We start from the raw sequence: 26,035 nt of genomic DNA, 5'->3' as shown, positions 1-26,035 counted from the left end.
TGTGAGATTACTTAAAATAAGGGGGTTTTCATCATTTGATTTAAGCAATGGGTTAATTGCACTTTAAGCATATATTCTTTTATCTTTTATTAAAACACCATACATCTTTAACTCTTGGGCTCAACTTATGAGTCTTTGGTTGATCCGAACTACCGACCCGAGATTCGAGGTGTTACAATTAATCTTACATACTAGAAGCTAGTTTAGACAAACCTACATGCTAGAACTTTGTCTCTTCCTTATACTTGGAAAAACTTTTCAAATAAAGTTATGAGAAAACTTTCTTTTAGTGTATTATGTAACACCCAAACACTTCTACTACATACAAAAGACCATAGTTCTTCTTCCTCCGTTTAACTACTAAAACTTTGCAGACTCTTCTAAAACTTTGCAGATTCCTTTACTGTACTGTCATAAAGAAATGCCTACTATCTAACCGAATGCATTGAGCTACCTTCGCATTAACCTACCATTTGATTGAATATGCCTCCACCCCAAAAATCATCGAGATGCCTCCATCCCAAGTATACGGCTTATGAAAACTACCCAAGGGGTTGGAGAGGTTCTTCTTTAGAAATAGGAGTGATTCCATTGTTCTTTAACGAACGTTGAGAGTTTCTTTGTAACTTTGAATATTCGATGACTCAACAAAACAACACTTTATAATTGAGGGATCATTTTGTAAATTTTAATAGTAAGGAGACTCAACAAAATAACGTCTTATTGTTGAGGACCATTTGTTTGCCCTAAAAGATAATGTAAAAAGTTATCTTGATGCTTTCTAAAATTAAGTGACCAATCTGTAACTTATCATAATTAAAGAACTAAACAAAATAGCATTCTGCCATCATGTACTATATGCATAGTTTAGCTTTTGTTTTTTTATCTATCCAATCTGTCGTCTAGGTCGATCCTCATGAACGAGGTTTTTTTGGTAGGGTTCATCGAGGCTTTCTTTATTCGATCAAGGTCAGTTTTATTTTCTTAATTTTTTCTTTTGATCGCTCTAAATCTCTATATTTAAACATATTTTCTTCAAGGGATCTGTTTGATTTTTTTTTAATTTTGATTTCTTGTTGGATCAACAAATCGATTGTTCAAGATAGATTTGTTCCCGTCCCCGGCTGCTCAGGCCATCTCCACTTCGGGTCACATGCTGGAGGCGCCGTAGTAAAGGCTTAAGGCATTTTTCCAGTTTTTTTTTGGGGGGAAGAAGCACTTAGTCATCTCTCAGGTTCTTTTCTGCAACTCTTCCTTTGTTGTCTGCTTACTTCCTTCGAATCTAGTAATGTTAGGGTTTCATTTCATGTAGTTGAACTCTCTGTTTTCCTTTGATTTTTTAGCCTAAATCGAATGGAATTCATAGATGAAAACCGTAACACAAAACTCTCTAGAAAATCCCAAAACCAAACACTCTCAATCCCCAACAGTCTCCAACCCCAACGCTTCCCCACTCATCTTGATGAACCCGATATTTCCCCAACTGTTCGAACCCTCTGCGACCTCCTTACCAATGTTTCTCCTCACGATATCGAATCCGCGCTCTCCGCCTCCGGGATCATCCCCACTTCCGATATCATCCAACAAGTCCTCAGCTTTTCTTACAATCAACCTTCTTCTGCCGTCAAGTTCTTCCGGTGGGCTGGCCGCTTAGTCAAGCCCTCTGCTTGTGCTTGGAACCTCATTGTCGATTTGCTTGGGAAGAATCAAAGCTTTGAACCCATGTGGGACGCCATGCGCTCCATGAAGCAAGAGGGTCTTCTTTCAATGTCGACATTCGTCTCTGTCTTTGGCAGCTATTGTATTGCACATAGATTCAGCGAGGCTACCATGAGTTTTGATGTCATGGATAGGTACGGTGTAGAACAAGATGTTGTCGCAGTCAATTCGCTTCTTAGTGCAATTTGCAGTGAGGACAATCAGATGCCGGTTGCGATAGAGTTTTTTGATAAGATCAAGATGAAGATCCCACCTGATGAGGATACCTTCGCCATTTTGCTTGAAGGGTGGGAGAGAGAAGGCAATTTGGCCAAGGCCAGGAACACTTTTGGCGAGATGATAGTCAAAGTAGGATGGAGTCGAAAGAACATATCTTCTTATGATGCATTTTTGACCACACTTGTCCGTGGGTCTCATGTCGATGAAGCTCTCAGGTTCTTGCAAGTTATGAAGAAGAATGACTGCTTACCGGGTTTGAAATTTTTCTCTACCACTCTCGATATTCTTGTCAAGCAAAATGACTCAACCTATGTTATTCCCTTGTGGGATACAATGGTCGATGGTGGGCTGCTGCCCAATTTGATTATGTACAATGCATTGATTGGTTTGCTATGCAACAACAATGACGTGCATAATGCTTTCCGGTTCCTTGATGAGATGGTGGTCCATGGAGCTTTTCCTGATTCTTTGACTTACAACATGATCTTTCATTGCTTGGTGAGAAATAAGATGGTTAGCGAGGTGGGGAAGTTCTTTGTTGAGATGATCAAGAATGAGGCGCCTCCGATAAGTTCTAATCATGCTGCAGCTATAAAGATGTTGCTTGGGAATGATGACCCTGAAATGGCAATTGATATGTGGAATTACATGGTGGATAATTGCGTCTCTCTCTCGACTTTTAATGAAAGCGCTAACGAGTTACTCATCGGGCTTTGTAACTTGGGTAGGTTGGTAGAAGTGAAAAGGTTTGCCGAAACAATGCTTGATAGAAGAATCAAAATCTTCGATTCGACAATGGATAAATTAAAGGATGCTTTCTACAAAAAGGGTAGAAGTTTTAGAGATAAATATGATAGCCTTTCGAGGGAATGGAAAGATATGAAGTCATGATATGAACTTCTTGTCACATAATTTATATGGAAGCTCTCTTTTTTCTCATTTCGATGACATTATACAGTTGTGTTAATCATTGATGAGCTTTTTCTAGTAAAAGCAGCTTCTCTGTATTTTCCTGCTGATATATCTGTCTTCTTTGTTGTGGTTGTTGCTCTCTTTGCCCAGGTGCAGTGCCAGTGTGTCTTATTGGGTATCTTTTTTCTCCGTTTCTTTCGTGTTTTGTTTGCATTGCATTGCAATGCAAAAACATTGTTAATCTTTGGTTGTCTGCTGCTTTTTTTTGAAATTGCATTGCATGTTGTGACCCAAATTGACATGGTCCCGAGCTACTCGAGTTCGACATGGTCAACACTCGAGTTGAATGGATTGGATTCAAACTCTAATTGAATGGATTGGATTCGAGCTCGAATTTGACTCGAGTTCTTAATGAGCCGAAGCGAGCTACTTGATACCCGAATCGAAAGGCTCGCAAGCAACTCAAAAAAGATAATATATTAAAATTTTAAATTTTAAATTAAATTATTAATAATATTAACATTTATATGTTTTTTATAAATATAATATAAAGTTTTTATGTACTAAAGATTCATGTTCAAACACGAGTTCGAGCTTGAACCGAATTTAAGTATGAGCTTTGATTGAGTTAAGTCTGAAAATATTTCGAGTTCAATTTTTTTGAGTCCGAATTGAGTTTTAATTTTTAATTTCGAGTTGAGATTATAATTTTAAATTTTAGAATTGTTTGCATTAGACTTGGGATTTGCAGTTTGCTATTTCCTTTTGTTATCACAAAAGAATTTCATGTCAATTCTTTTTTGTTTCTTTAATTGTTACGCCCACATTATTTTCATGTAGATTTTTTCGGTGGTCACGGTGTTATCATCAGGATTTAAATTGTAGTTTAAGTCGCATTTTCGGTTTTGTTGTGTTTATCGCGATTGCGGATATAACTGATGCTATTGCAGTCATTGTAGGTATCACGGTTGTGAATTTTTTCTAAATGAGTTGATTTAAAAAAAAAAACTGATTTTTTTAAAAATTAAAATAACAGAAAAATAGTGGAATAACGATCCATTATTGCTGCGATTGCCCGCTATCAGTTAAGTTGTAGTTGCGATCTGACGTTATTAGTGTGATTCCGTTGTATACCGTTATTTTTCACAATAGCGGTCTTGGATGCCGCTGCGATATATCAGCTATGATACCGTTATGCGGCTGCTATTTGTATTATTGTTTATCACCATTAGTGTGTGTTTCTGAACGTGCTGTAATGGCCTCTCCTAAATATTGAACTTGCTGTAATGATCCATTAGAGCATGGCAGGTGGGAGTAATGGCCTATCCCAAATATTGGCTATTCAAGGGGCCCAGGGTGCGTGTGTGTGTGTATATATATATATATATGTACACACAACTTTTAAGTCACGCGTGTCTATTACAGTTGGGTTTGGGTTATTTAGGTGGCTTTTGTTTTGTTTTTCAATCGTTAAGTTATATTTTTGTTATTGAGTTAACGAGAATTAGTGATTGATTGATCTAAATCGAACAAATCAATAATGTAATAGAATAAAACTGATCTTTTTTTGAAGCGATGACTAAAATCGAATGAATAAAAAACGTAAGGGATTATCCATATAGTTTATCCGATCATTAATTCGGTTCAATTTTCCTCAAATAAGCTCAAACCTTGATTAATAAATTAGATATACCTTAAATTTCAAACTCTAAGCTCAGCTCAACTCCTAAATATCAACTCGAGATTTCTATGTCGTTATAATATTATATTTTGATGCTATAATATATATAGCGTTAGGGGTGTTAAATGAGTTGAGTCTCTTTGGCTCAGTTAAAACTCGGCCAATGATTGATTTAGATTGTTTCGATTGAAACTCAAACTTGACTCGAAATCTTAACAAGTTGAGTCGAATAGGCAAGGTCTAAGTTGACTATAAATTTTCGAGTGATTTGTTAATTTTTTTTTATAATTTGCCGAGATCTTAAACAATCATTCCATTAAAAAATCTATATGATAATCAAATAGATAATGAGAAAGATATTATATTACTAATTAATAATTATTACTAATTTACTAATCTATTAATCTAATAATAACTAATAAGAAAAAATTAAATTACTATAAAAAATTATTAAATTATTACATCAAAAAACCAACCCTAATTACCCTACCAAGAAATTGAAGTGAGCTTAATGAGAAACAAGTTGAGTCGAACAATAAGTCTTTTTAACGAGTACGAGTCAAGTAAATTTTTAACGATCTTAACGATCACGAGTTAAGCGCTATCCAACTTGCTCGATAAGCACCTTAGTAGCATGTATCTCCAGGGATGGACCGAGGGGGCTGGTGGGGGTAGTCGCCTCTTGAAAATTAAAATTACCATAAATTTTAATTTTTTTATGTATTTCCAATTGAAAATCTATTTTGCCCCTAGAAATTTAATTCACCCCCGTGAAATTTTAGGTCATCTCCCTTAAGTTTAAATTAAGCTCCAACATAAAATCCTACGTCCATCCCTGAGTATCTCTATAACTAGTTAAGTAATAAAGTAGTTTTCTAATTATCATTCATTTTATCGACGTTGAATAAGTTAATTTTTTTATTAATCAAATAATTCATAAAACAGATCTTATCTTATTAACTTTTGATATATTTATGTTTAAAATCTGTGTGAAACATATGAAGAAAGTAGATAACAACCATAAAGTAAAAAATTTAATTCAATACGCCAATAGCCAAGGATGGATCTAGGTATGGTCGGTGGGGACGGTCACCCCCTCTTGAAAATTTAGATTTACATATATTTTAAATTTTTTTAATGTATTTTCTATTAAAAATTTATTTTAGATTCTTAAACTTTTATTAATTTAAGTACACATTTTTTAAAATTTTATAAGTCCAAGTTCATTCCCTAACATAGGCTTCTATATACAGCCCACCAATAACATTTCAAGCTACTATGACTAGTTCTTATTATGAATCCATCATCTTAAAATTTATATTTTTAAACAAAATAAGGAAATTATATTATTTTTTCTACCCATTTAAATCGCGATTATTGTGCTTAATATTCTAAACTGTTTCTTTCATAGAACGCCGATATATTGTCCTATAAGAAAGATGAAATATTCAAATTACAATAATGTTTAGAACCATAAACGTAAACTAAACACATAACTATGACATTTTCCTATAACCAGAGGTATCAAAATTATCCATTTAAGATCACACAAAGACCGTACAAGAAAAGTTAAAAACCTAATAAAAAAATTTGAACAAAAGATAGATACTAACAAATTTGACCGTATCAACAAACGAGCCACAAAAAGAAATAAAACTATTGAAAGACTATCGATAAATCGTAAATCAGAATCGAGCGAAGTGAAAAAAAAACTATTGGCAAACACAAATCTCGTATCCAAATAAAATCGAGTGTCTAAAACAAAGAAGATCAATATCATAACAAATAAGCATCATCCTAAGAAAAAATATAAACTTAAACAACGACCATACGAATGAAAACATATTATAAAGATAAAATTATTGAAAACTAAAAAAGGAAAAAAAAAGTAAAGAAGTGATATAAAAATTAAAAGAAAAACTAGAAATATCGATGATAACAATCAGTATAAAGATTAGTGTGATCGTCTATTAACCAAAAATAAAAAAAGAAATGAATTATCCTAAGCTTTTTGAGAGAAGTAACCTATCTTAATAATTTAAAGGGTAAAGTATAGTAATAATCACTGAACTTTTTTAAAGCTTTCATTTAGGTCCCCAACTTTTAAAACTTGCAATACATTCCCCGACATTTAGTCCGTTTGCAACATGGCCCCCGACGTAACCGGCCGTTTGACGCCGTTACACTGTCGTTAGTACGTTTGCAATATGATCACTGAACTTTTCAGGCGCTTGCATTTAGGTCCCCCAACTTTTAAAACTTACAACACAATCCTCAATTTCATTCTAAACCTCAAATTCATTTTCGATCTTAAAATTCCTTTTTCGCTTCTCTCTTCTCATTTCCAACGTAACTTTTCAGTCGGGGATGCATGAGAAATTCTAATCTAACTTTGAATTATGTGGAGGTATTGACTTGAATAATGGTCTATTAAGAGAAGACCCGACCAATGGACTATTGGGACCATCAACGATTCAAGGTGTAATGTGTGATACATGTCATCTCAGGTGAAACATAGATGTTCGATGAAATGTTTGTGAGAAAAAAAATGAGGTTAGAAATACATAGTTGACAAATACTACTAAGATGAATTAAATATCATAGTAGAAAATCACCAACAAAGCTGAAATTATTTTGTATAAATGACATATAATAATTTTTTCGTTTAATCCTTGTAGTTAAAGATTTTCCAATAAATGATCAAATATAATGAAATCCCAAACAGCGCATTCACCTCTTGCGGTTAAAGATTTTTCAACACGGTTGCATGATCATATTTTAACTTTTTATGACGGGATGTCAAAAAGAAAAGCTTGCACATAATTTTTTACTAATTGCCAAATAAAAAAAACAATTTTTCTGTTGGACAATTAATTATTTATTTTAAAATTTTAGATAGAGAACATTCATATATTTATGATAAAATTTTAGATACATAGTAATACAGTACATTCATATATTAAAGATTATAGTGTAAGTTCTGTTTATGCAGTGGGGTAGGATGCTTGCATTGCTATGCCACACAGACCTTCCTTTGCATCGACATCCCTTTGCATCCTAATGTAGCCTTGTTCACCCCAGGTACTGCCCCAAGAGTTCTTCACCAACCAATACTTGGTCCCATCGTCATCCTGTCCATATCCGACGGCGGTCACTCCATGATCCAGTTGCGTGCCACAGGGTCCCGTAAATACACCACTGGAGTAGAACTGGAAATCGGAGCCCCCGGCATCAATGGCAACCGAAACGGGTTGGTTGACAACTGCCTTCTGCAGTGCATCTTCACTATTGGCGGGCACATCTTGGAAGCCATTAATGGTAGCTGCATGGTTGGCTTCTTCGTTGGTATTGCATGTGCCATCGACTCCCTTGTAGGGGTAGTTGGATTCGGTTGTTAGGCCTTTGTTCTTTAGGATGAATTGGAAGGCATCGTCCATTAGACCACCTTGGCAGCCTTGATCCTCACCTTTGGTGTCGCAGTCGACAAGTTCTTGCTCGGACAAGGAAATCAACGTACCTGTTGTTAGCTTAGTAACTCCTTCCATGGCTGCCACAGCTGAAAACGCCCAACAGCATCCTGTGAATTAGAATCAGATCAACCCAATTAGTTACAATATCAGCAAAACAAAGGTTAATGTTATTTAAGATTAGAGCAGACCGCATTGGCCTTGGTCCTTGATAGGTGTCACAGCTCCTTTCTTTCTCCAATCCACAGAAGAAGGCAATGCGGTGACGTTTTCGTATTTGAAAGTAGTAGCCTTGTTGGAACACATATGGCCCTTGAACCCATTTCGAGAAGCTGTGAACTCTTCATTGGTTAGATCTGCGAACTGATTGACAGAAAGCTTGTAAGGCTTGTTATTGGCGTTGTTGAAAGATTCAATGAGCGCCACGTTTTGTTTGAAAATGTTGAAACGCTTTTGCCTCTCACTGTTGTCGATGTAAACTCGTCCAAATTGGGACATCCATTGTCGATGCCTCTCGTACATTGATGCATCTTCAAGCGTAGTGCGGGAGGTGGCTTCACACACTAAGTTGGCCCCCACTAATACTACCAAGGCTATTAAGGCCAAATATGTGAATTGCTTTTTGGAACCCATTCTCCACAATAATGAGACTTAATTTGCTTGGTGAATCACAAAAATGATGATCGATTCTTCCTCTTATATACTCCATTTCCCTCCCTTTGGCCTCTATCTCCGTGCCCTGCAAGCAAACTCTTTGAAAATTTAACGCATTTGATACGGGTCATCATTTCTTATACACTCCAAAACTTGGCTCAAATTATGGCTTTAATGCTCATCTTAGCCTTCTACTTCATCTACATATTCCAAGACCTGTATTTTATCGTATTATTGCTGCTGGAAAATGGAAAATGGAAAATCGAAGGAGTCTGATTTTGTATTCAAATACCCTTCCATGCATCAATCAAACCAGACAAAAATGCTATCTGTCCGTGCCGTTTCCTTCATTCATGAAAACGTTTTAAATTGGCTTGATCATTGTCTCTCAAGCTAGAATTAGAGTAACTTGGTGTTCAGTCGGGGAAGGGTTATGATGGGTGAAAAATATGGAAATTTCCTTTAATTTGAATTTTTTTTAATTTCGTAACAACCCAAAACCTAGCTAGAAAGAGTCTAGTTGATCTGAAATGCCACATTGGTCATCAAAACGTCTAACTTATAAAATCAATATCATATCCACATTTTAAAATAATTTAAAACTCGAGTCTCAAAAAATAATATAAAAATATAACTGCATAGATAAACCGAAATAACTATCGTGGGTTATTTAACTGGAGGTATGACATTTACCTAAAATATAAAATAGTAAAAACTTTAATAGAATTTACAAATCAATTATAACTAAAGGTTCATACATTTACACATGTCCACTTGAGAAAGTATTATGTAAATGGTCGAAGTTGAAACTCATACGATCATGATGAGACTACCCGGATAGGAGTCCGGGTATCCAGTCCCATGGGGTTAAACGTTCTCGTGGACAAAGTTCACCGTCGATGCCCAAGAATATTCTGTCGTTTAAAGGATCATAAAAGGTCATTTGTTTATGCATGAACAACATCAAACATCACATTTCATGCTATAAGCCCAAAGGCACCTAAATGCTTCATACAATCATACAAACAACAACACTGCACATGCTGATCTACAAGCTATATAGAAGTGTTGAGAGTTTGTTACATTACAACTAACTGTGGGAGAATTAACCCCAAGCACTACTTCCTCTTTTTCGTTTGCTTTTGGAGCCTTTACCCACTTCTCTCACTAACAACAATCAAAGAAATGAATTACTAAGCTATATAGGAACTTAGGAGAGGTAAAACGTGATCCTTAGACCTTACAAACGGATTAAAATCATTTTTAGGCTTTGAAACTCAATAACCCCAACTTTTGTCACTATGGCCAAAACTCATGATTGGGTGTTTAAATGGAAGCTCTAAAGGTCCTGGTTGATTTCCTTACCTTAAAATTCTGATTTAGGAATGTAGGTCTATCAAAATTTCACCTTTTGTCTCAAACAACAACTGGAGAATAAGAGAGTTTTAAAGGGAAGAAGATGACAAAAAAGGTGAAGAAAGTGAGGGGGAGAACTCAACTTTTTCCTAAGCCTTTCCCGGTTACATCATCACTCATAAATGGTATTTAGCCTTTAAAATGCTTTAGGGTTAATTGCTCCTTTGGTCCTCCCTCATTTATACCCAATTCAAAAATATACTTTTTAACTTTAATTAGACTCAACTCAAGCCCAAATTTACCCATTCTTGGACCAAGTCTTCCCATAAGCTATTGGGTTAATTCAAAACTCTCTAAGATTAGCATGAAGCTACTAACCCGAAAATCAGGACGTTACATACACTTTAGGCTTCTAAACCATATTTTAAATTGAGTTTTGATATCTAAAATATTTTCGTTAAAAATAGATATATAATGTTTCTAAAATTATACTTTTAGGTGTCTAGATTGTAACGGCCGTTAAATTTATCTGTTATCTGGCATGTGTAACGCATATAAAATTTAAGAAAAAATATTTAAAATAACTTATTACATTTTTATCTAAGGGTTAAAGAGTTTGAGATTAATAAATTAATTCCTAACCGTTTTGCTTTATAAAAATCCTTAACCGTATGATACACAAAAGAGAATATTGGCCGTTTGATTGGAGGAGGTATAGAAGTAGTGTTAGATAAATAAAAACCAGGTCTCTTCGTGGCCGCTAATTCTCTCTCTCTCTCCCCCCGTTCCCTCTTCAGCTCAGAGAACCCGCTCCTCGACCCGATCCGATACCCGCTTTTATAACGCAATACGATCCACTGCCCGTAACGGTACTACGTTCTACGCTTTTTTTTCCTTTCTTTTAATTTCACATATGATTTTGCTTTGAACTTCTATTATGATTTTGTTATTGAAGAAATGTGCTTGCAGCGTGCTTTGAGATTTTATTAGTAAAGAAATGTGCTTGCTTTGTGGTTTTGTTTGTTTGTATTGTTATTTTTCATTTCTGGTGCTTGCTATCATGCTGAAAACGAATTGTAATTTTGCTGGATTTTTCACGTTATTTTTTATTTGGGAATAAATTGGCTCTGATTCTTGCATTCCTGCTCTGAATTGAAACACAATTAATTTTTTTTCTTTTAATTCTAAATCCTAGATATGTTTTCTTTTTAAAACTTTTTCGTTAATTTTAGAAGCAACAGAACTGTAAGTTAAACTGGGTGTTATTTGTATTTATTGTTGAAATTCTAGCACGTATGGTTTTTATAGACTGAGGTTTCTTTTAAAAACTTTTAAGGGAATGAAGAAAAAAATGGAAAGAAAAAGTTTTTGGATCTTTCATAGGTGCTATGTTTTCTGATTGTTCCATTAAACTGCTGTTTTATGATGAAATCCTTGTTGGTTATACTATTTTACTTGTTATCTTGTATATATAAGAGATGTCAACTTTGGTAATTTGCATTCTAATTCATTGAACTTAGTGTCGATTTTCATGCATCTCCTAAAACTTTAATTTTATCAAATTAAATCACTGAATTTCTATTTATTTATAAATTATGTCACCTATGCTACCTTCTTTTAAGTAAATTTAATGGAAATACTCCCAGCATGCATACAGAACTTAAGTTTTCACGTCCTTGGTAATTTTTTGTTCAACTTGTATACGTGACCTTTTTTTTATGACTGTCTGTTTTCCTTTCTAAAATGGATTCCATAATGCCGGCATGAGAAAATATTTTACCCAAAATGCTACCGAGGAATTATCTACGATGAAATGTTAAAAATAAACCATATTCGTATGCATGCAGCATGCTAAGTCAACTTTTACATTAAAATTACTTAACAGTGTTAGCATAAGTCACCTGTGTGAAGGCTAATGACATGTTTAATGACCCATAATGTGATTAATCTTGGAATTATGTTGTTAAATATTTTATGCCTATAGGCAAATCCCAAGGCCTTTTAGCTGCTTGTAATTGACAAATACGCAACCAAAACCAGCTTGTGTTTTATCTGATTTTTAAGGTTTGTTTGCAATGGATAATCCTGATTCATGTTAGCCTCAAGGAGATGTTAATTTGTTTTGTTCTTCACTGGTCTTTATAGAATATTTTTTGGGGGGTTTTGCTAATTTTTTCTTGGACTAAACCAGTACATTGAGTTGGGTTTACTATTTTTTTTCTTGGACTAAATCAGTACATTTAGTTGCTTATGTTTTATGCAAGTTCTGACCATTTTTATTTTTTATTTTTAACTTCTTTAAAGAATATATGCATTATCAAAACCTGGAAAAGAAAATGACAGTTATTACAACTTTATTATGTTTTGTGTTATAACCAAATATACTTGTCTTCTTCTCTAGCAAATATTGTGTAAGTTTGAACATTATTTTCCATATGGCAACCACTTATAAACTCCATTACTCAGTATTTGCATTCCAGGTCTCAAGTCAATTTTTCTACTTGGCATAGCATCTTATCTGTTACCTTAGAATTAGATTATCAGCATTTATTGATGATTGACTTTGTTCTAGTAGGATGTAAAAGTTAAAGAACCCTAGGAATTGCCATTACCTTCAGTGTGGAAACTTTGCTATTAATTTAATAGGGCCTATGAAAATGCGAACACAAAAATTATTATTATGTTCCTGTTATAGGAATATTGATGTTTTGTAGACATGTCCTCTGCAAAGGCTATGAACATTTCAGCAGTTTTAAATATTTTTGGATCTTGGACTTGGAATGTTATGACATCCTGTATGTATGTTCTATTGTTTGTTTCTATAAAAAAAATGTGGCTTTTTCTTGGGGCTTCATGATTGCAGTCTTCTCCTTTCTTTGTAGTTGCTTTAATTATATAAGGTACTAAGTTTGTTTCTAATATGCACATTTGCAAATTACTAGGTTCATGTGATGGATATGTCCGATGCGGTCATAGTAAATTCGAGCAGATTGAAATCTATTGTCTGGAACGACTTTGATAGGGTGAAAAAGGGTGACACATTTGTGGCCATTTGTAGACATTGTAAGAAGAAACTTAGCGGATCAAGTACTAGTGGAACCTCGCATCTGAGGAACCATTTAATTAGGTGTCAAAGAAGATCTAATCATGGCGTGGATCAATACTTTTCTGCTAAAGAGAAGAAAAGGGAAGGTTCTCTTGCCCTTGTAACTATTGATCAAGAGGAGAAGAAGGATGAAGTCCTTAGTATTGTAAATCTTAGATATGAACAAGAACAGATTAAAAATGAGCATGTTGGCATCGGTACTAATAGCTTGGATCAAAGGAGGAGCCAATTTGATCTTTCCCGCATGATCATATTGCATAACTATCCATTGGCTATGGTGGAGCATGCTGGGTTCAAGATATTTGTCAGGAATCTACAGCCCTTGTTTGAACTTGTGACATGTAATAAAGTCGAAGCTGATTGCATGGAAATCTATGCAAAGGAGAAGCAAAAGGTTTATGAAATTTTTGATAAGTTGCCTGGAAAAATTAGTGTATCTGCTGATATGTGGACTGCCTCAGCTGGTGCTGCTGCATACTTGTGTTTGACAGCACACTATATTGATTGGGATTGGCAGTTAAAAAGGAAGATTTTGAATTTTGTTGTCGTTGATCCCTCTTATACAGAAGACATGCACTCGGAATTTATAATGAATTGTCTGATGGATTGGGATATAGATCGGAAGTTGTTTTCTATGATATTTGATAGTTTTACCAGTGAAAACATTGTTGACAGAATCAGAGATCGGCTGTCGCAAAATAGGTTCCTTTATTGTAATGGTCAACTATTTGATTTTCGATGTGCCATAGATATTCTCAACCGCATGGCTCATGATGCCTTGGAAGCGCTCTGTGAAGTTGCCCCGAAAATAAGGGAAAGCATTCGTTATATTAAAAGTTCAGAAGCAACACAAGCCACATTCAATGGGCTGGCTGACGAAGTTCAGGTTGAAACTAAAAAATGCTTATGTATTGATAACCCACTGAAATGGAACACGACATATTTTATGTTTGAAACCGCCTTAGAATACAGGAAAGTTTTCTCTTGTCTACGTGATCGCGACCCTGTCAACATGAAGTTTCTCCTATCTGATTTAGAATGGGATAGACTGGGTACCATTACTATCTTCTTGAAGCTATTTGTTGAAGTTACTAATGTTTTTACGAGAAGCAAGTATCCAACTGCAAATATATTTTTCCCCGAGATCTGTGATATTCACTTGCAGTTGATCGAATGGTGCAAGAACACCGATAAATGTATCAGTTCCTTGGCTCTAAAGATGAGAAAGAAGTTTGAAGAGTTCTGGGATAAGTGCAATGTTGGTCTAGCAGTTGCAGCTATTTTAGATCCTCGATTCAAAATGAAGCTCTTGGAGTATTACTACCCACAATTATACGGCGACGGTGCTTCGGTGTTTATTGATGAAGTTTTTGAGTGTATTAAATCGCTTCACCATGAACATTCAATCGTCTCCCCTTTAGCTTCTTCCATTGATCAGGGACTGGATTGGCAAGCAAGTGGTATTCCCAGTTCCGCAAGAGATTCTAGGGATATGTTACTGGGTTTCGACAAGTTCCTTCATGAAACTTCTCAAGCCGAGGGTTCCAATTCTGATCTAGACAAGTATCTGGAGGAACCGCTGTTTCCTCGTAATATCGATTTCAACGTATTGAATTGGTGGATGGTTCACGCTCCACGGTATCCCATCCTATCGATGATGGCACGCAATATTCTAGCGATTCCCATATCCAAAGTTGCATCAGAATCAATATTCGACACCGGGGGAAGAGTGCTCGGTCATAACTGGAGCTCGTTGCCTCCGACTACAATTCAAGCCCTCATGTGTGCACAAGATTGGATACGGAGTGAGCTCGAAAGTTAGTTTTTGCTGCCCTTTGATAAGGTGGGAGGTTAGGCATCTCTTTTGTAGCTCTGCTATTTTGTCAATAATTTTCTGTGTTGCGTTTTTAGGAAAACTAATGGGTTATTGTGATCAAACTCCATATTGATTCCCATCTTTATGCTGATCTGAATCTGTTGCAAGTGAATTAGTTGTACAGTGTATGAAAAGCCTTACTTAATTCCCTGTCTTGATGCTCGTGTCATTAACACCGTAAAGTGAGAAAGATTGTTGGTAGTCACACCGTAGTACAACTATAGAGTACAACTATAGAGATTACGAACTATAGTTTTCTCTGTCTATCACAGGAAAAATGAAAGAAAGAGAGAGAGGAAAAGAAACTTCAAGTTATTTGAAATTCTTAAATTTTGAGATATCTTTAAATTTATAAGAGATTCTCAAAGGGGATTTACTAAAAAAGTGTTATTTATTAATATTCAAACTTTAAAAAGTAATATTTTTTATTTGAAATATTCAAAAAATATTGATATCTTTTAAATATTAAAATTTAAAAATATAATAAATATTTTTTTTTAATTTGAGATAATTAAAAGGATATAATTATTCTATTAATATTTAAACTTAAAGAGATAATAAATATTTTTTAATTCAAAATATTTAAAAATATATGAATTTAATTAACTTCAATTTTAAATAGATAATAAATATTTTTTAATTTAATTATTAAATTCATCAATTAACTTCATTTTTTAATAATCCTCCACGTGAATGAAATTGATGATTTTATCAAAATATTTTGACTCGACCTGGTGAGAGACTTTATGATCAATAGTTGTATAAGATAGTGTCATTTTTTGAATCTTCACTTGTGATAGTATATTTACTTTAATGACTAATCAGTAGGCGTGATGTCCTTGAACTGTTATGTCGATTGTGTAAATGATGATATACTTTACATAACTACCCTTTTCACAAGAATTTTCATATAGTTGTGAACATTGCATGGTTCTGCAAGAGTTTGAAAGAACTATATCCAATGGTCTTCCTGAAGCGACTCTACTTCACTCTTACATAGCTGACTTATGTTACTCGGCTCGCTAAAGCAAACAATGATCATTAAAAGTTTTGCTTAGCCTATACCACTTTGATCATTGTTTACATCATAGGAACAACTTCGGATAAGAGACTCGCACTGTGACTGCACATAATTTATGCTATTAGGTTGTCCCTTTGAAATTAAATCTTGGGATCTCTAGTAAACTAAGTAGGCTTTTCCTTCACATAATGCCTATAATTCCATGGGGTTTATTCTCATTCTTTTAGACATTTTCTCAACTTGATCTCGATCTAACCCGTTGGTTAGCAGATTCCTGGTGTTATACTTTGATCTTACAAAATCAATAGAGATTACTTCATTTAAGATCAATTGTCTAATGATATTATGTCGACAACGCATATGTCCCGATTTACTATTATACATGAAATTTTGTGCTAGTCACAATATATGCATACCGTGGACATATGTTTCAATCATTTAGGAATATCCTCCAATAAATTCTAAAGTCATTTAACTTATTCTCCAAACTTGTCTAGACCTGTAAACTCAGATTCCGTCGTGAATATGGCTATAATAGATTTCATGACACGACTGCATTTTTCGATGTGAAACATGTGCCTTTGATTATAAATATCTTTTAATTTGAAATATTCAAAAATATATTAATATCTTTTTAATATTTAAATTTAAAAAGATAATAAATATCCTTTAATTTAAGATAATTAAAAGATGTATAATCATCCTATTAATATTCAAGTTTAAAGAGATAATAAATATCTTTTTAATTTAAAATATTTAAAAATATATGAGTTTAATCTAATTATTAAATTCATATTCCCTTCATTTTTCCAACACATAATTGATTAGAGTCCATCCTGATTCAATTTGGGATTTTTGTTAAAAAAGTATCGGATGCTAATACAATTTGTTGAAATCCTTAATCGCGACCTTATGGAAAACAACAATCGTGAGATTATTACATGATAATCGAAACCAACATTCACGTCACTGCAAACACAATCGAAAAAAACATGGAAAACATCAATTCTAAAAAGAAATGGATCAAAGAATGCAGGGAAAATGCACCGGTACAAACATTTTTCACATGCACTACATCTACACAATCTAGATGTTGTGCTGGAACAAACGATTCATGACATTGTAAATGATTGAAAAAGAAACAAGTTGAGCTTTTTGCATGAAAAAAGAATAGTGTGTACACTAGCAAGTTGGGGGTGGAGGAACCCACGCTCTCGTACAAATTTTCTCTCGAACCAAACAGGTGAAAATGGAGTCAGGTCTTCATTTATTTACCATAAATGAATGGCCAAAGAATAGGAGAGCAGGAGTTCACATGGCAGTCACCTTCAGTTGTGTCATCCCCATCAGCCAGCAGCAGCAGATAATATTCTAATAATGTAAGGGAGAGAAATTTCCAAAGCCTTCTCCATCAATAGGGTTTTTTAGTGTCAGAGAAAACCAAAACTGGAAGACGTTCTCCCATGCGACATGAAAATGGACTGTTAATGGAATCTCAAAGTTAACATCAACCGGGATAGAATTTTATGTAATAGGGATGAACTTGAACTTATAAAATTTTAGATGATGAAAACAGATTTTTAATAGAAAATACATAGTAGAAAATCTGAAATATATAGTAATTTACCCTACATCAACCATCCTTCTTTTACTAATCCTGTGTTGGGTGATTGATAAAGGGTCAATTTTGTGTCCATCTTCTAAACCAAAAAACTTGCTCCTTTTTCTTCCAACTCAAAACTGTTGTTCAAGCACCAGAGAGCTCAAATTCTCATAGATCAATCCCTTGCCAGGTTTGAGACCATAAGTTGTTCAACTTGATTCATCAAAGGTTTGTTGATCCCTCAAAGTAGTTTAAACATTCATGCCTGTAAAAACTCGGGGGTTGGGCTGTTGTTTCAGATTTCGAGCCATGGAATTCCCTGACGTAGAATCAGAAAGCTCTTCCCAGAAAAAGATGGGAAGAGTCAAAATCGAGATCAACCGGATCGAGAACACCACTAATCGGCAAGTTACCTTCCGTAAGCGACGCAATGGACTGCTCAAAAAGGCCTATGAATTGTCTGTGCTTTGTGATGCTGAGGTTGCTCTCGTAGTCTTCTCCGGCCGCGGCCGCCTCTGTGAATATGCTAACAGGTTTCCCTTCAACCCCTTCCTTTCTTCTGCAAATTTGTTGATTTTTTTTTCATCCTAGTCCATTAAAGATGTTCTTTTTATGAACTGCTCTAAACCTTTTTGATCATGGGTTGTTCTTCCTTTGATTGTTGACAGATATGCAGATGATGATGATATGAAGTAATGGGTGGAAATATAGTAGTCTTTTAAAGAGCAATAAACTAGGGTTGTAATGATATAATGGGTGAAACTGAAAGCAGCCTCTCTTTCCTTGATTCTTACTCTTTTTTTCTTTTTCTTTCTCTCCACATGTCATCTATCACACTTGCAGAAAATTCTGCTAAAACACAACTTGTGTCGAGCTCTCATTACGCCATTTAAATAGCGGTCCACGACAGCAATAGTGTCCTCTATATAATAAGAGTAGTGTTCTTTGCAACCGTTATTATATGACCGCTATACTCAAATCATCGCAATAACACTCGATATATCAACAGTCACGATGAACGAATATCCGATCACAACTACAGTAGGGTGATTGAGCGTTCATTGTCAAATGATTGAAAATATCTAAAACATAATACTACTTTATAATCACATTAACTTAATCAAAATTATATTATGCGATGGAGACAACATGATAAAAGAGTTTCACCATTTATGTAAAGTAATTCCAATTAACTGATGAATAGCTTAAAATTTACAATGTTGTTTAACAGCTACATCGATTTAATATAATATAATATAATATAATATAATATAATATAATATAATGATTAATTAATTAAGTAATTATATTACCTAGATGGTTGAAGATCCTTACCATATCGAAGTTACGGATTTCCTACTATATGCAGAGACTGAAGGCAAAACCTTCTTCCCTCTGCCGTTTTCATGGTGCTCAATCTGAGATGCGTAAACGTCGAGATAACTTCCTGCTCTAACCTTAACGCAAAACCTCACATTTCCGAATAAAGCTGTTCGAGAAATTTACATGTCTGCTCCACAGGCTTCGTACTTCTGGGGGAGCCGATCTCGAGCCATGGCTTGGCAGGGCCAGTGAAATGCAACACAGCAGCAGCCTCCAATATCTGTCCTTGAGCCGAAGAGGAACGGTACCCTAAACCAGCCACTTGCCATAAAGGATCAATAGGATGCACGTATCCCTCGAAGGCAAGTAAGCTTGGTGGAAGCACTCCCGGTTGCCACAGTGCGAACCCCGAATTGAGACTCTGTACAAAACGGATGGTATCCGGTTCGAGAAATTAAATGGACCGAGAAAAACAACATTGATCACCAAATAGCTGAATCAGAAGCCGACGGTTTACTTACAAGTTTCAACCATTTATGATAAGATGATGTGATGTTGGTCCTCCTCCAAGCTCCGAGATCGAAGACGTTCATACCAGAAAGCCATGCACAACGATCTTGGTCAAGGTTGGACGAAATTGTCGGGTGAGAAAAATTCAAGTAGTCCTTGTATTTCCTTCCTGGACAGCAGTTGTCCCCACACCATGAGTCAACAACGGCGCCGACAACTTTCCCGTTGAGATCCAACGTCCACAAAGAAGAAATGTCATGTTGTACTACAACATCATCATCCAAGAATACTATCTTGTCAAGATCCGGAAACAGCTGTGGAACCCAAGAAAGAACATGTCAATGCCAACTGAATTTTAAGGTTCGGAACAAATCACTTATCAGAAAATTCAATGCAGAATTAGAATGATTACTTCAGGGATATAAATGCGAAGATGATTCATAAGGGACAGGCAGCTAGGGCTTAAAGCCTCAAAAAGATTTTGATGCTCTCCCTCATATTCAAAGTTTTCTTCTTCCAGATTCTTGTAGTGATGACTACAAATCAAGTGATGTATTTCCAACATCTGCTTAACTCCAACATTCACCTCCTGAGACCAGTCATATTGATGTAATCCCTTAACTTCCACTACGGCTAATTTCAACGAATTCATTGCGAACCAGGCATGCATTGAGCTGTAAGTTTTCTTGTCTGTTACTATGTGGAACACCAATTTTTCAGAATTTGCTGCTTTCTCAACTGTAGAGGATATCACAACTGAGGCTGCCAGGACATTGTCAGTCAGAAGCACAATATGGTGAAAGGATGTGTCAGAAAGGCGGGAAACATGTTCTGGTGGAGGTAAACGAGAGCGGGCCATTGCATTTACAGCATACTCTTCTGCCAATTTCAGACAGAGGCAATGTAGGCTCTTTGGGACACCCCTTGAAGCTAAATACCAGTACATTAACTCACGCTTCTTTGCTGACTGGACCTTCTGCTCCATATCTAAAAGCTGGGAATAAAAAAGTGGAAGTACTTTGATATATTAGAGGAACGTCGAAGCGTTTACATATATTGAAAGTTACATACTGAAAAATGGAAAATATATAATTTATACACAAAATTTCCTTATACAACCCATCGTAGTAATAAGCACTCATGGCATATCTGGTGGAAACCCAAAATGTTATTTAAGTCTTCAATACCAAAAGTAATCTTTATGTTTGGACAAACAACCAATAAAGACATCGATCAGATAAAATGGCCTAGAAAGTCCAAAACGAGTGCAATGCACCATCTTTGTCCACATGTAAACATGCATCATATGCAATTTACTTGAAAGACATCTAGGTTTAATCTGTCGGGGACTCTGGAGTTATAAATCTAAAGTTCCTCTAGGAATCCATTAGAAAGTACATGAACCCTCTTTTTTCCCCTTTTTGATGAAAACTAAAACTACAGCCATCTTGGTAATTAGAAAATGCTACTGACTTCTAAATGATAAAAGGTTTCTATGATCAAATAACAAATTGGCTCTTAGAAAATCTCTGAAGTGACTCACACTGAATTTCCAACATGCCAACCTCACAATTACATCAATAAAAGTTGTCAAGAATAAGATGTCCTAGTATCCTACACTGACCTGTGAGTAATGCATATGCGTTTATCTCTTGCATTTTCCCCTTATTTTCCTCATGTCTAAATGACCAGTCCAAATCTCAAGTTTCATTCATTTTAAGTTACAAGGCACCCGTTCAACATAAATGCTTCCTAAGAAATTACATATGGTCACATACTATATTCATAGTTTCTTTCATACTTTTCTAAATGAGTATAACTCATAACTATATCACAACCTAGCTTTTCCATTTTTTCCTTCAACCCTTTGTCTTGAGGAAGATAGAACTTTTGAATAATCTTTTCTTTTTCTCTCTTGTTTTCTACTTCAATTTAAGCTTGTGATATTTACTGGTAGTTGCAATAAACGGTGGCGCATTGGGTCTGCAAACTTTTCATTCTCTACCACCGGATACTCTCAAGTTAATCCAGGATGATTTAGATGGGGTGGCTGTACCACGCTCGATATTGATGTAATTTTCCAACATTGTTATGTTATAATTAAATATATTCCTTTTTTACCAAAAAAAAAAAGTCACATAAGACAGTCATGTAGGAAGTGATTAAAGTATTGATTCTGTAATTTAAGTACCTTAAAATTTCCTCATATATTTCTTATTACTAGGGTAGAGAGTGAATTATTAATTAAGCCTAGCTTTGATTCACATCAATTATAAATTAAAAAAAAATGTATAATAACAATATAAATTCAACTTACTACTTACAATGTTCGAGTTAATACACTATTACAGCCTTATACACGTTAGTACAATGTTCTCTAAAAACATTTCGCTGGCAGTATTGAGCACAGTTCCACAGAAAAGAGACAGTTATTCTAATAAATGAAAGAACAGATATGGACATGCCGGCATATAAAGACAAGAATAAACTGAGCAAGAGTAAATTACCATGGTCTTAGTCTTGAAAGCAAAGTCCTTTATATCTTGTTGCTTAGACGTCATCTCCTTCACAAGCTCATTGAATGTTACAAGTGAATCCTCTGTTCCCCCCTCATCAGTGTTGCCATCTTTCACTTCCATTAGTGCCCTTGTCAGTTCTTCTCTGAGTTTCTTTACGGTACATGCATAATATCACAATCACAAACTAAATCAAACAAGCTAGGAAGTATAAACAAGAACAAGTACTATACATGACACATACACAGTTTTATAAAGGTATCATGCAAATAGTATCATTAGGATTCAAATAGCTCAAACTTTTATGCCCAAAACCTCATCATACCCCAAATTATTCGAATAGAGGGTCTTATAAGTTTTACTTGCCTCATTTTAGGCCACCTATGTCTTTATTTCTCTCTTGTTTTCAATCCGTGTAACATATTTACACTGATACTTCACTTTATACTTCCACTTTTTTCAACATTTAACTTTATAGTTTTCTTTTATTTCTTCCTATTTCCTTCTTTAGAATTTTTAATTTTGTACATTATTGAGTTCAAATTTGGAAACAATGAAAAAGAAAAGCTTTAACTGCATTCAAACATATCTTGAGTCTTGAGTCTTGACCATGTTTTGACATTATCAGTTTTATTATTATTTTTAACATGTAATTGCATGAGCAATATGTACTTTGTTAAGTTAGAACTAGAAACATCTGACACTAGTCCACACCCTAGTATGAATGTCCTTGCTTCTAGATTACAAGCCTTAAAATATTCCATTTATTTATCTTTAGACAGTTATTACATGCTAGATACACTTTTTTCCATATCATAATTATGTGTCAAACATGCATTTATCATACGGAAATTGTTTGTTCTACTAGACTACAAGCCTTTCAAACCTTTGATTTCACCAAACCGTGTTGATATACACGATGACTAAAGATGATTAAAATGTTTTTACATAAACGTGTGAGCTGTTGCCTGGAGTTCGACTTCTTCCAAACCAAGCAAAATATCTACCAGTCAGCTAGTTTTCATTGAGAACATAGTGAAAGAAGAAAAAGAGTAATGGAAAAAGCAAATTCCCGTCCAAGTGGAGGAATATCATATGATGACGACGTTAGGAACTAGACAAGCATAATATCCGTTGAAATATTGCTGGAAAAAGCAAATATAATACCCTAATCCAATCACTTTTGAATTTTCATTTTCCTCCTATTTTTCTAGTAGAAGTTGAAACCTACAACATGAAGTCATTCAAGTCTTGACATAAGCAATTTGATTTTAATATATATAAATAAATTAAATTAAAGTAGTTAGAATATGTACTATTACTCCCTTTGTCCCATCAAATCTGTCCATTTTATTTTGTCAATTTTTTTAACTTTGACTCATTATTATTTAAAATTTATTATTCATAAAAGTATGAAAAAATATATTTTCAAAACCTTAAAACAAGTAATTTTTAAATATATATTTTATAAAATTTAATTATTTAAAATAATCATAGTCAAAGTTTAAAATTTTTACTTTTAAAAAGTCAATAATGAACATATTTAGCAGGACGGGAAGAGTATTAAATATATGACTGGGTTCCTTATTTTAAAGGATAATAAATATTATTTTAATGATGCTTTTTTTTTTCTTTACATACTTTCATATAAAATTGAAATAAAACAATTAAAGACCATCATATGAGATTTGAATATAAGACTACTAAATTTATACTTAAATTTTTTACCACTTCACCTGTGACCATTTTTAATTATATTTTTCTAAATATATCTTAGATAAAATATTTTCGTTCACTCAGGTCGAGGTTGTAACAAAATCTAGTGGACTTTAACTCTAAGACAAAAATTTAAATTTGAATTACCAAATTATAATAAAATAAAATATAGTAAACCGTGATATTCTCTATTTTAGAAAAAAATATAGGATTATTATTTGATAAATTAAATATTTTTTCTCACAAACATTTTTAATCTACTACTACATATCTTTAAATTAATATTTAGATAAATATTTAAGAATAAATTATGATAAAATAACGCTAATTTTGGAAAAAATAACTAATCAAATAATTATCTTAAATTATAGGGTTAAGTATATGATTGATCACTTATGTATGCGTTTTGTTGACTTTACATCATTGATTTCAAAAAAAAATAATATAGGATCACTTTCCTTTTTATTTAATTAAGATGTGGTCACCACAAGTGAGTTACCGCTAAATATTTTGGTATAATCCCACATTTGTTTCCTGTTATTTACATATTCTCTCAATTTAATCATTTTTAATAAATTAAAATAAATGCTACCACGTATCGTGCCACGTGTCACCATTCGGTTGGAGAACTAACTTAATTTTAATTTATTTTAATTTAATATATTTATTTAAATTAAAATAAAGTTAATCCTACAACCAGATGGTGACACGTGACACCGGTGGCACGTGGCATCATTCAATTGGAGGATTAGATTTATTTGAATTTATTAAAAGTAGTACTAAATTGAGAGAATATACAAATAACATAGGCTAAATGTGTGATTATACTAAAATATCACATAACATAATAAAAAACGAAAGTGACTACATCTTAATTAAATAAAAATAAAAGTAATCATATCTTAATTAAATAAAAAGTAAAGTGATCATATATTATTATTTTTTAAATCAATGAAGAAAAATGAACAAAACACAAATATAAGTGATTGATCATGTAATTAACCCTAAATTATAGTATCAATATTAAAAATCAAAGACTAGCATTATTATCCTATATCTTGTCCTAGACATTGACAACATAGGTGCTTCCAAATGCAAGAAAACACAAAGCCCACCCAATTCCAATGCTACCTTTACCATCATGGAACACGCGGCAATCTACTAGAGCAACTTGTTTAGTACAGCCTAGCATGATCGGAATTCCTTTTTCCTTGTTTGTTTCTATTATTATTTTATGAAAACCTCTAAAAATAAATTTAATCAAAAACAAAGAAAATAAAAATAGGAATCTACTTTAAAAAATCGCATATTCATTCATATAAATCATAAATTTTGCATATTGATTATACTAACCTTAGATATGTAACCCCTGCTAAAAAGCCTCCATCCTTTGCATTCTGCAAACCCCATTAAAATCAATAATTAATCAATTTTTTTAACAAAAAAAAGGAACACTCTAATCAAAATAGTTAAAATAAGTATAAACATTTTCAACTTTGAAACTAACATTTTTGTAATTAGGGGGAAAAACTTAAATGGCTTAGTGGGAATGTGTATGTGATTGAGCAGCTCAGATGATAATCCTCACACAAGTAACAATTATTGTATGTAAATCTATTTCAGTGGGGGGGGGGGAATACAGTAGAGCCTAGGGACACGAAGCAAAGGTATACCAACAATAAAGCAGGAATTTCTGTTTTAAAAAACAGCAGTAAGATTCAGTTAAAACGAACTGCTGAGCAATATGAAATTACCGATCGGCGAAGAGCAAGAAGATGAAGAAGCAGATTCAAGAACCAAGAAGGCAATCCTAACGAAAAGGAAAGGCAAAACGATCCCCAACACCAAGACGACCGGTAACAGCGTTCGTCTCGATAGCCGTCCACGCGCAGCCGCGGCACTTGTTGCTGCCACCGTGGCTCCTTTGCTCCCTCCTTTTTCAACGGAGTTCGATATTGTAACCCTCTTTATCCCCGTTGTTGATATGTAGAACTTCATGATTCTCCCTCGACTTTCTCCTCACTTCCATTCAATCCAAACAAGATCCACTCGATCATTGCTCAACAGCGGCATTGAAATCTTTGGGAACAAATGGCTTTTTTTAATTAATTTTTTACAAAGATTTTTTTTTTTTTTTTGAATCGAAATAGGAGTAGAGAGTTGCTAGTGTGAAAATGCGAATGTGATTAATTTGGTGGGAGCTTTTTTTCCCGGATAGGGGGCTTGGTTTTATGTCGAATTACGGATCTGTCCCTTCGATTTTAACTATTCTCACCGACAACACAGAGAATCTAGTACGTGGGTGAGGCCTGCTGTCTCCCTCTTGCAATTTAACTCGGCAAAATTAGCTCAATAT

At 34.2% G+C, this 26,035-nt stretch overlaps 4 protein-coding genes and 1 pseudogene across 6 annotated transcripts; 3 read left to right on the top strand and 2 right to left on the bottom strand.

Annotated features, from left to right (window-relative positions):
- Positions 1–926: 926 nt before the first annotated feature.
- LOC120202496 (pentatricopeptide repeat-containing protein At1g77360, mitochondrial-like) lies at positions 927–22,226 on the top strand. 3 transcript variants are annotated; one of them, XM_039202906.1, is made up of 3 exons: positions 927–969; positions 1,107–2,846; positions 22,211–22,226. In XM_039202906.1, the coding sequence occupies exon 2, from the start codon at positions 1,354–1,356 to the stop codon at positions 2,827–2,829; it is 1,476 nt and encodes a 491-aa protein (XP_039058837.1). In that variant the 5' UTR covers positions 927–969; positions 1,107–1,353; the 3' UTR covers positions 2,830–2,846; positions 22,211–22,226. The 3 variants fall into 3 exon arrangements, with proteins under 3 accessions (XP_039058837.1, XP_039058836.1, XP_039058835.1); XM_039202905.1 differs by lacking the exon at positions 22,211–22,226 and having other exon boundaries at positions 951–969; positions 1,107–1,234; positions 1,344–2,877; XM_039202904.1 differs by lacking the exon at positions 22,211–22,226 and having other exon boundaries at positions 951–969; positions 1,107–2,877.
- On the bottom strand, positions 7,503–8,631 carry LOC120202497 (senescence-specific cysteine protease SAG39-like). Its single transcript, XM_039202908.1, has 2 exons — positions 8,190–8,631; positions 7,503–8,108 (listed from the first exon to the last, which is right to left on the bottom strand). The coding sequence occupies exons 1-2, from the start codon at positions 8,629–8,631 to the stop codon at positions 7,516–7,518; spliced, it is 1,035 nt and encodes a 344-aa protein (XP_039058839.1). The 3' UTR covers positions 7,503–7,515.
- Positions 10,729–15,171, top strand: LOC120202494 (zinc finger BED domain-containing protein RICESLEEPER 2-like). Its single transcript, XM_039202903.1, has 2 exons — positions 10,729–10,877; positions 12,951–15,171. The coding sequence occupies exon 2, from the start codon at positions 12,960–12,962 to the stop codon at positions 14,934–14,936; it is 1,977 nt and encodes a 658-aa protein (XP_039058834.1). The 5' UTR covers positions 10,729–10,877; positions 12,951–12,959; the 3' UTR covers positions 14,937–15,171.
- LOC120202498 (floral homeotic protein AGAMOUS-like) lies at positions 17,683–18,444 on the top strand. The gene is made up of 2 exons (XM_039202909.1): positions 17,683–18,147; positions 18,283–18,444. Exons 1-2 carry the CDS (start codon positions 17,876–17,878, stop codon positions 18,308–18,310), a joined length of 300 nt encoding a protein of 99 aa, XP_039058840.1. The 5' UTR covers positions 17,683–17,875; the 3' UTR covers positions 18,311–18,444.
- Positions 18,917–25,825, bottom strand: LOC120202495 (annotated as a pseudogene).
- Between the last annotated feature and the right edge of the window lie 210 nt (positions 25,826–26,035).

Source organism: Hibiscus syriacus, unplaced genomic scaffold (genome assembly GCF_006381635.1).
Source record: "Hibiscus syriacus cultivar Baekdansim isolate YM2019G1 unplaced genomic scaffold, ASM638163v2 tig00008843_pilon, whole genome shotgun sequence".
NCBI classification, from domain to species: Eukaryota; Viridiplantae; Streptophyta; class Magnoliopsida; order Malvales; family Malvaceae; genus Hibiscus; species Hibiscus syriacus.
This window is presented reverse-complemented; position numbering and strand designations above follow the sequence as displayed.

Coding starts and splice junctions, on each gene's coding strand:
- LOC120202496 (XM_039202906.1), top strand. CDS start 1,354: ATGGAATTCATAGATGAAAACCGTAACACAAAACTCTCTAGAAAATCC.
- LOC120202497 (XM_039202908.1), bottom strand. CDS start 8,631: ATGGGTTCCAAAAAGCAATTCACATATTTGGCCTTAATAGCCTTGGTA. Junction 8,109..8,189: donor CAAGGACCAAGGCCAATGCG/GTCTGCTCTAAT, acceptor TCTAATTCACAG/GATGCTGTTGGGCGTTTTCA.
- LOC120202494 (XM_039202903.1), top strand. CDS start 12,960: ATGGATATGTCCGATGCGGTCATAGTAAATTCGAGCAGATTGAAATCT.
- LOC120202498 (XM_039202909.1), top strand. CDS start 17,876: ATGCCTGTAAAAACTCGGGGGTTGGGCTGTTGTTTCAGATTTCGAGCC. Junction 18,148..18,282: donor CTCTGTGAATATGCTAACAG/GTTTCCCTTCAA, acceptor GATTGTTGACAG/ATATGCAGATGATGATGATA.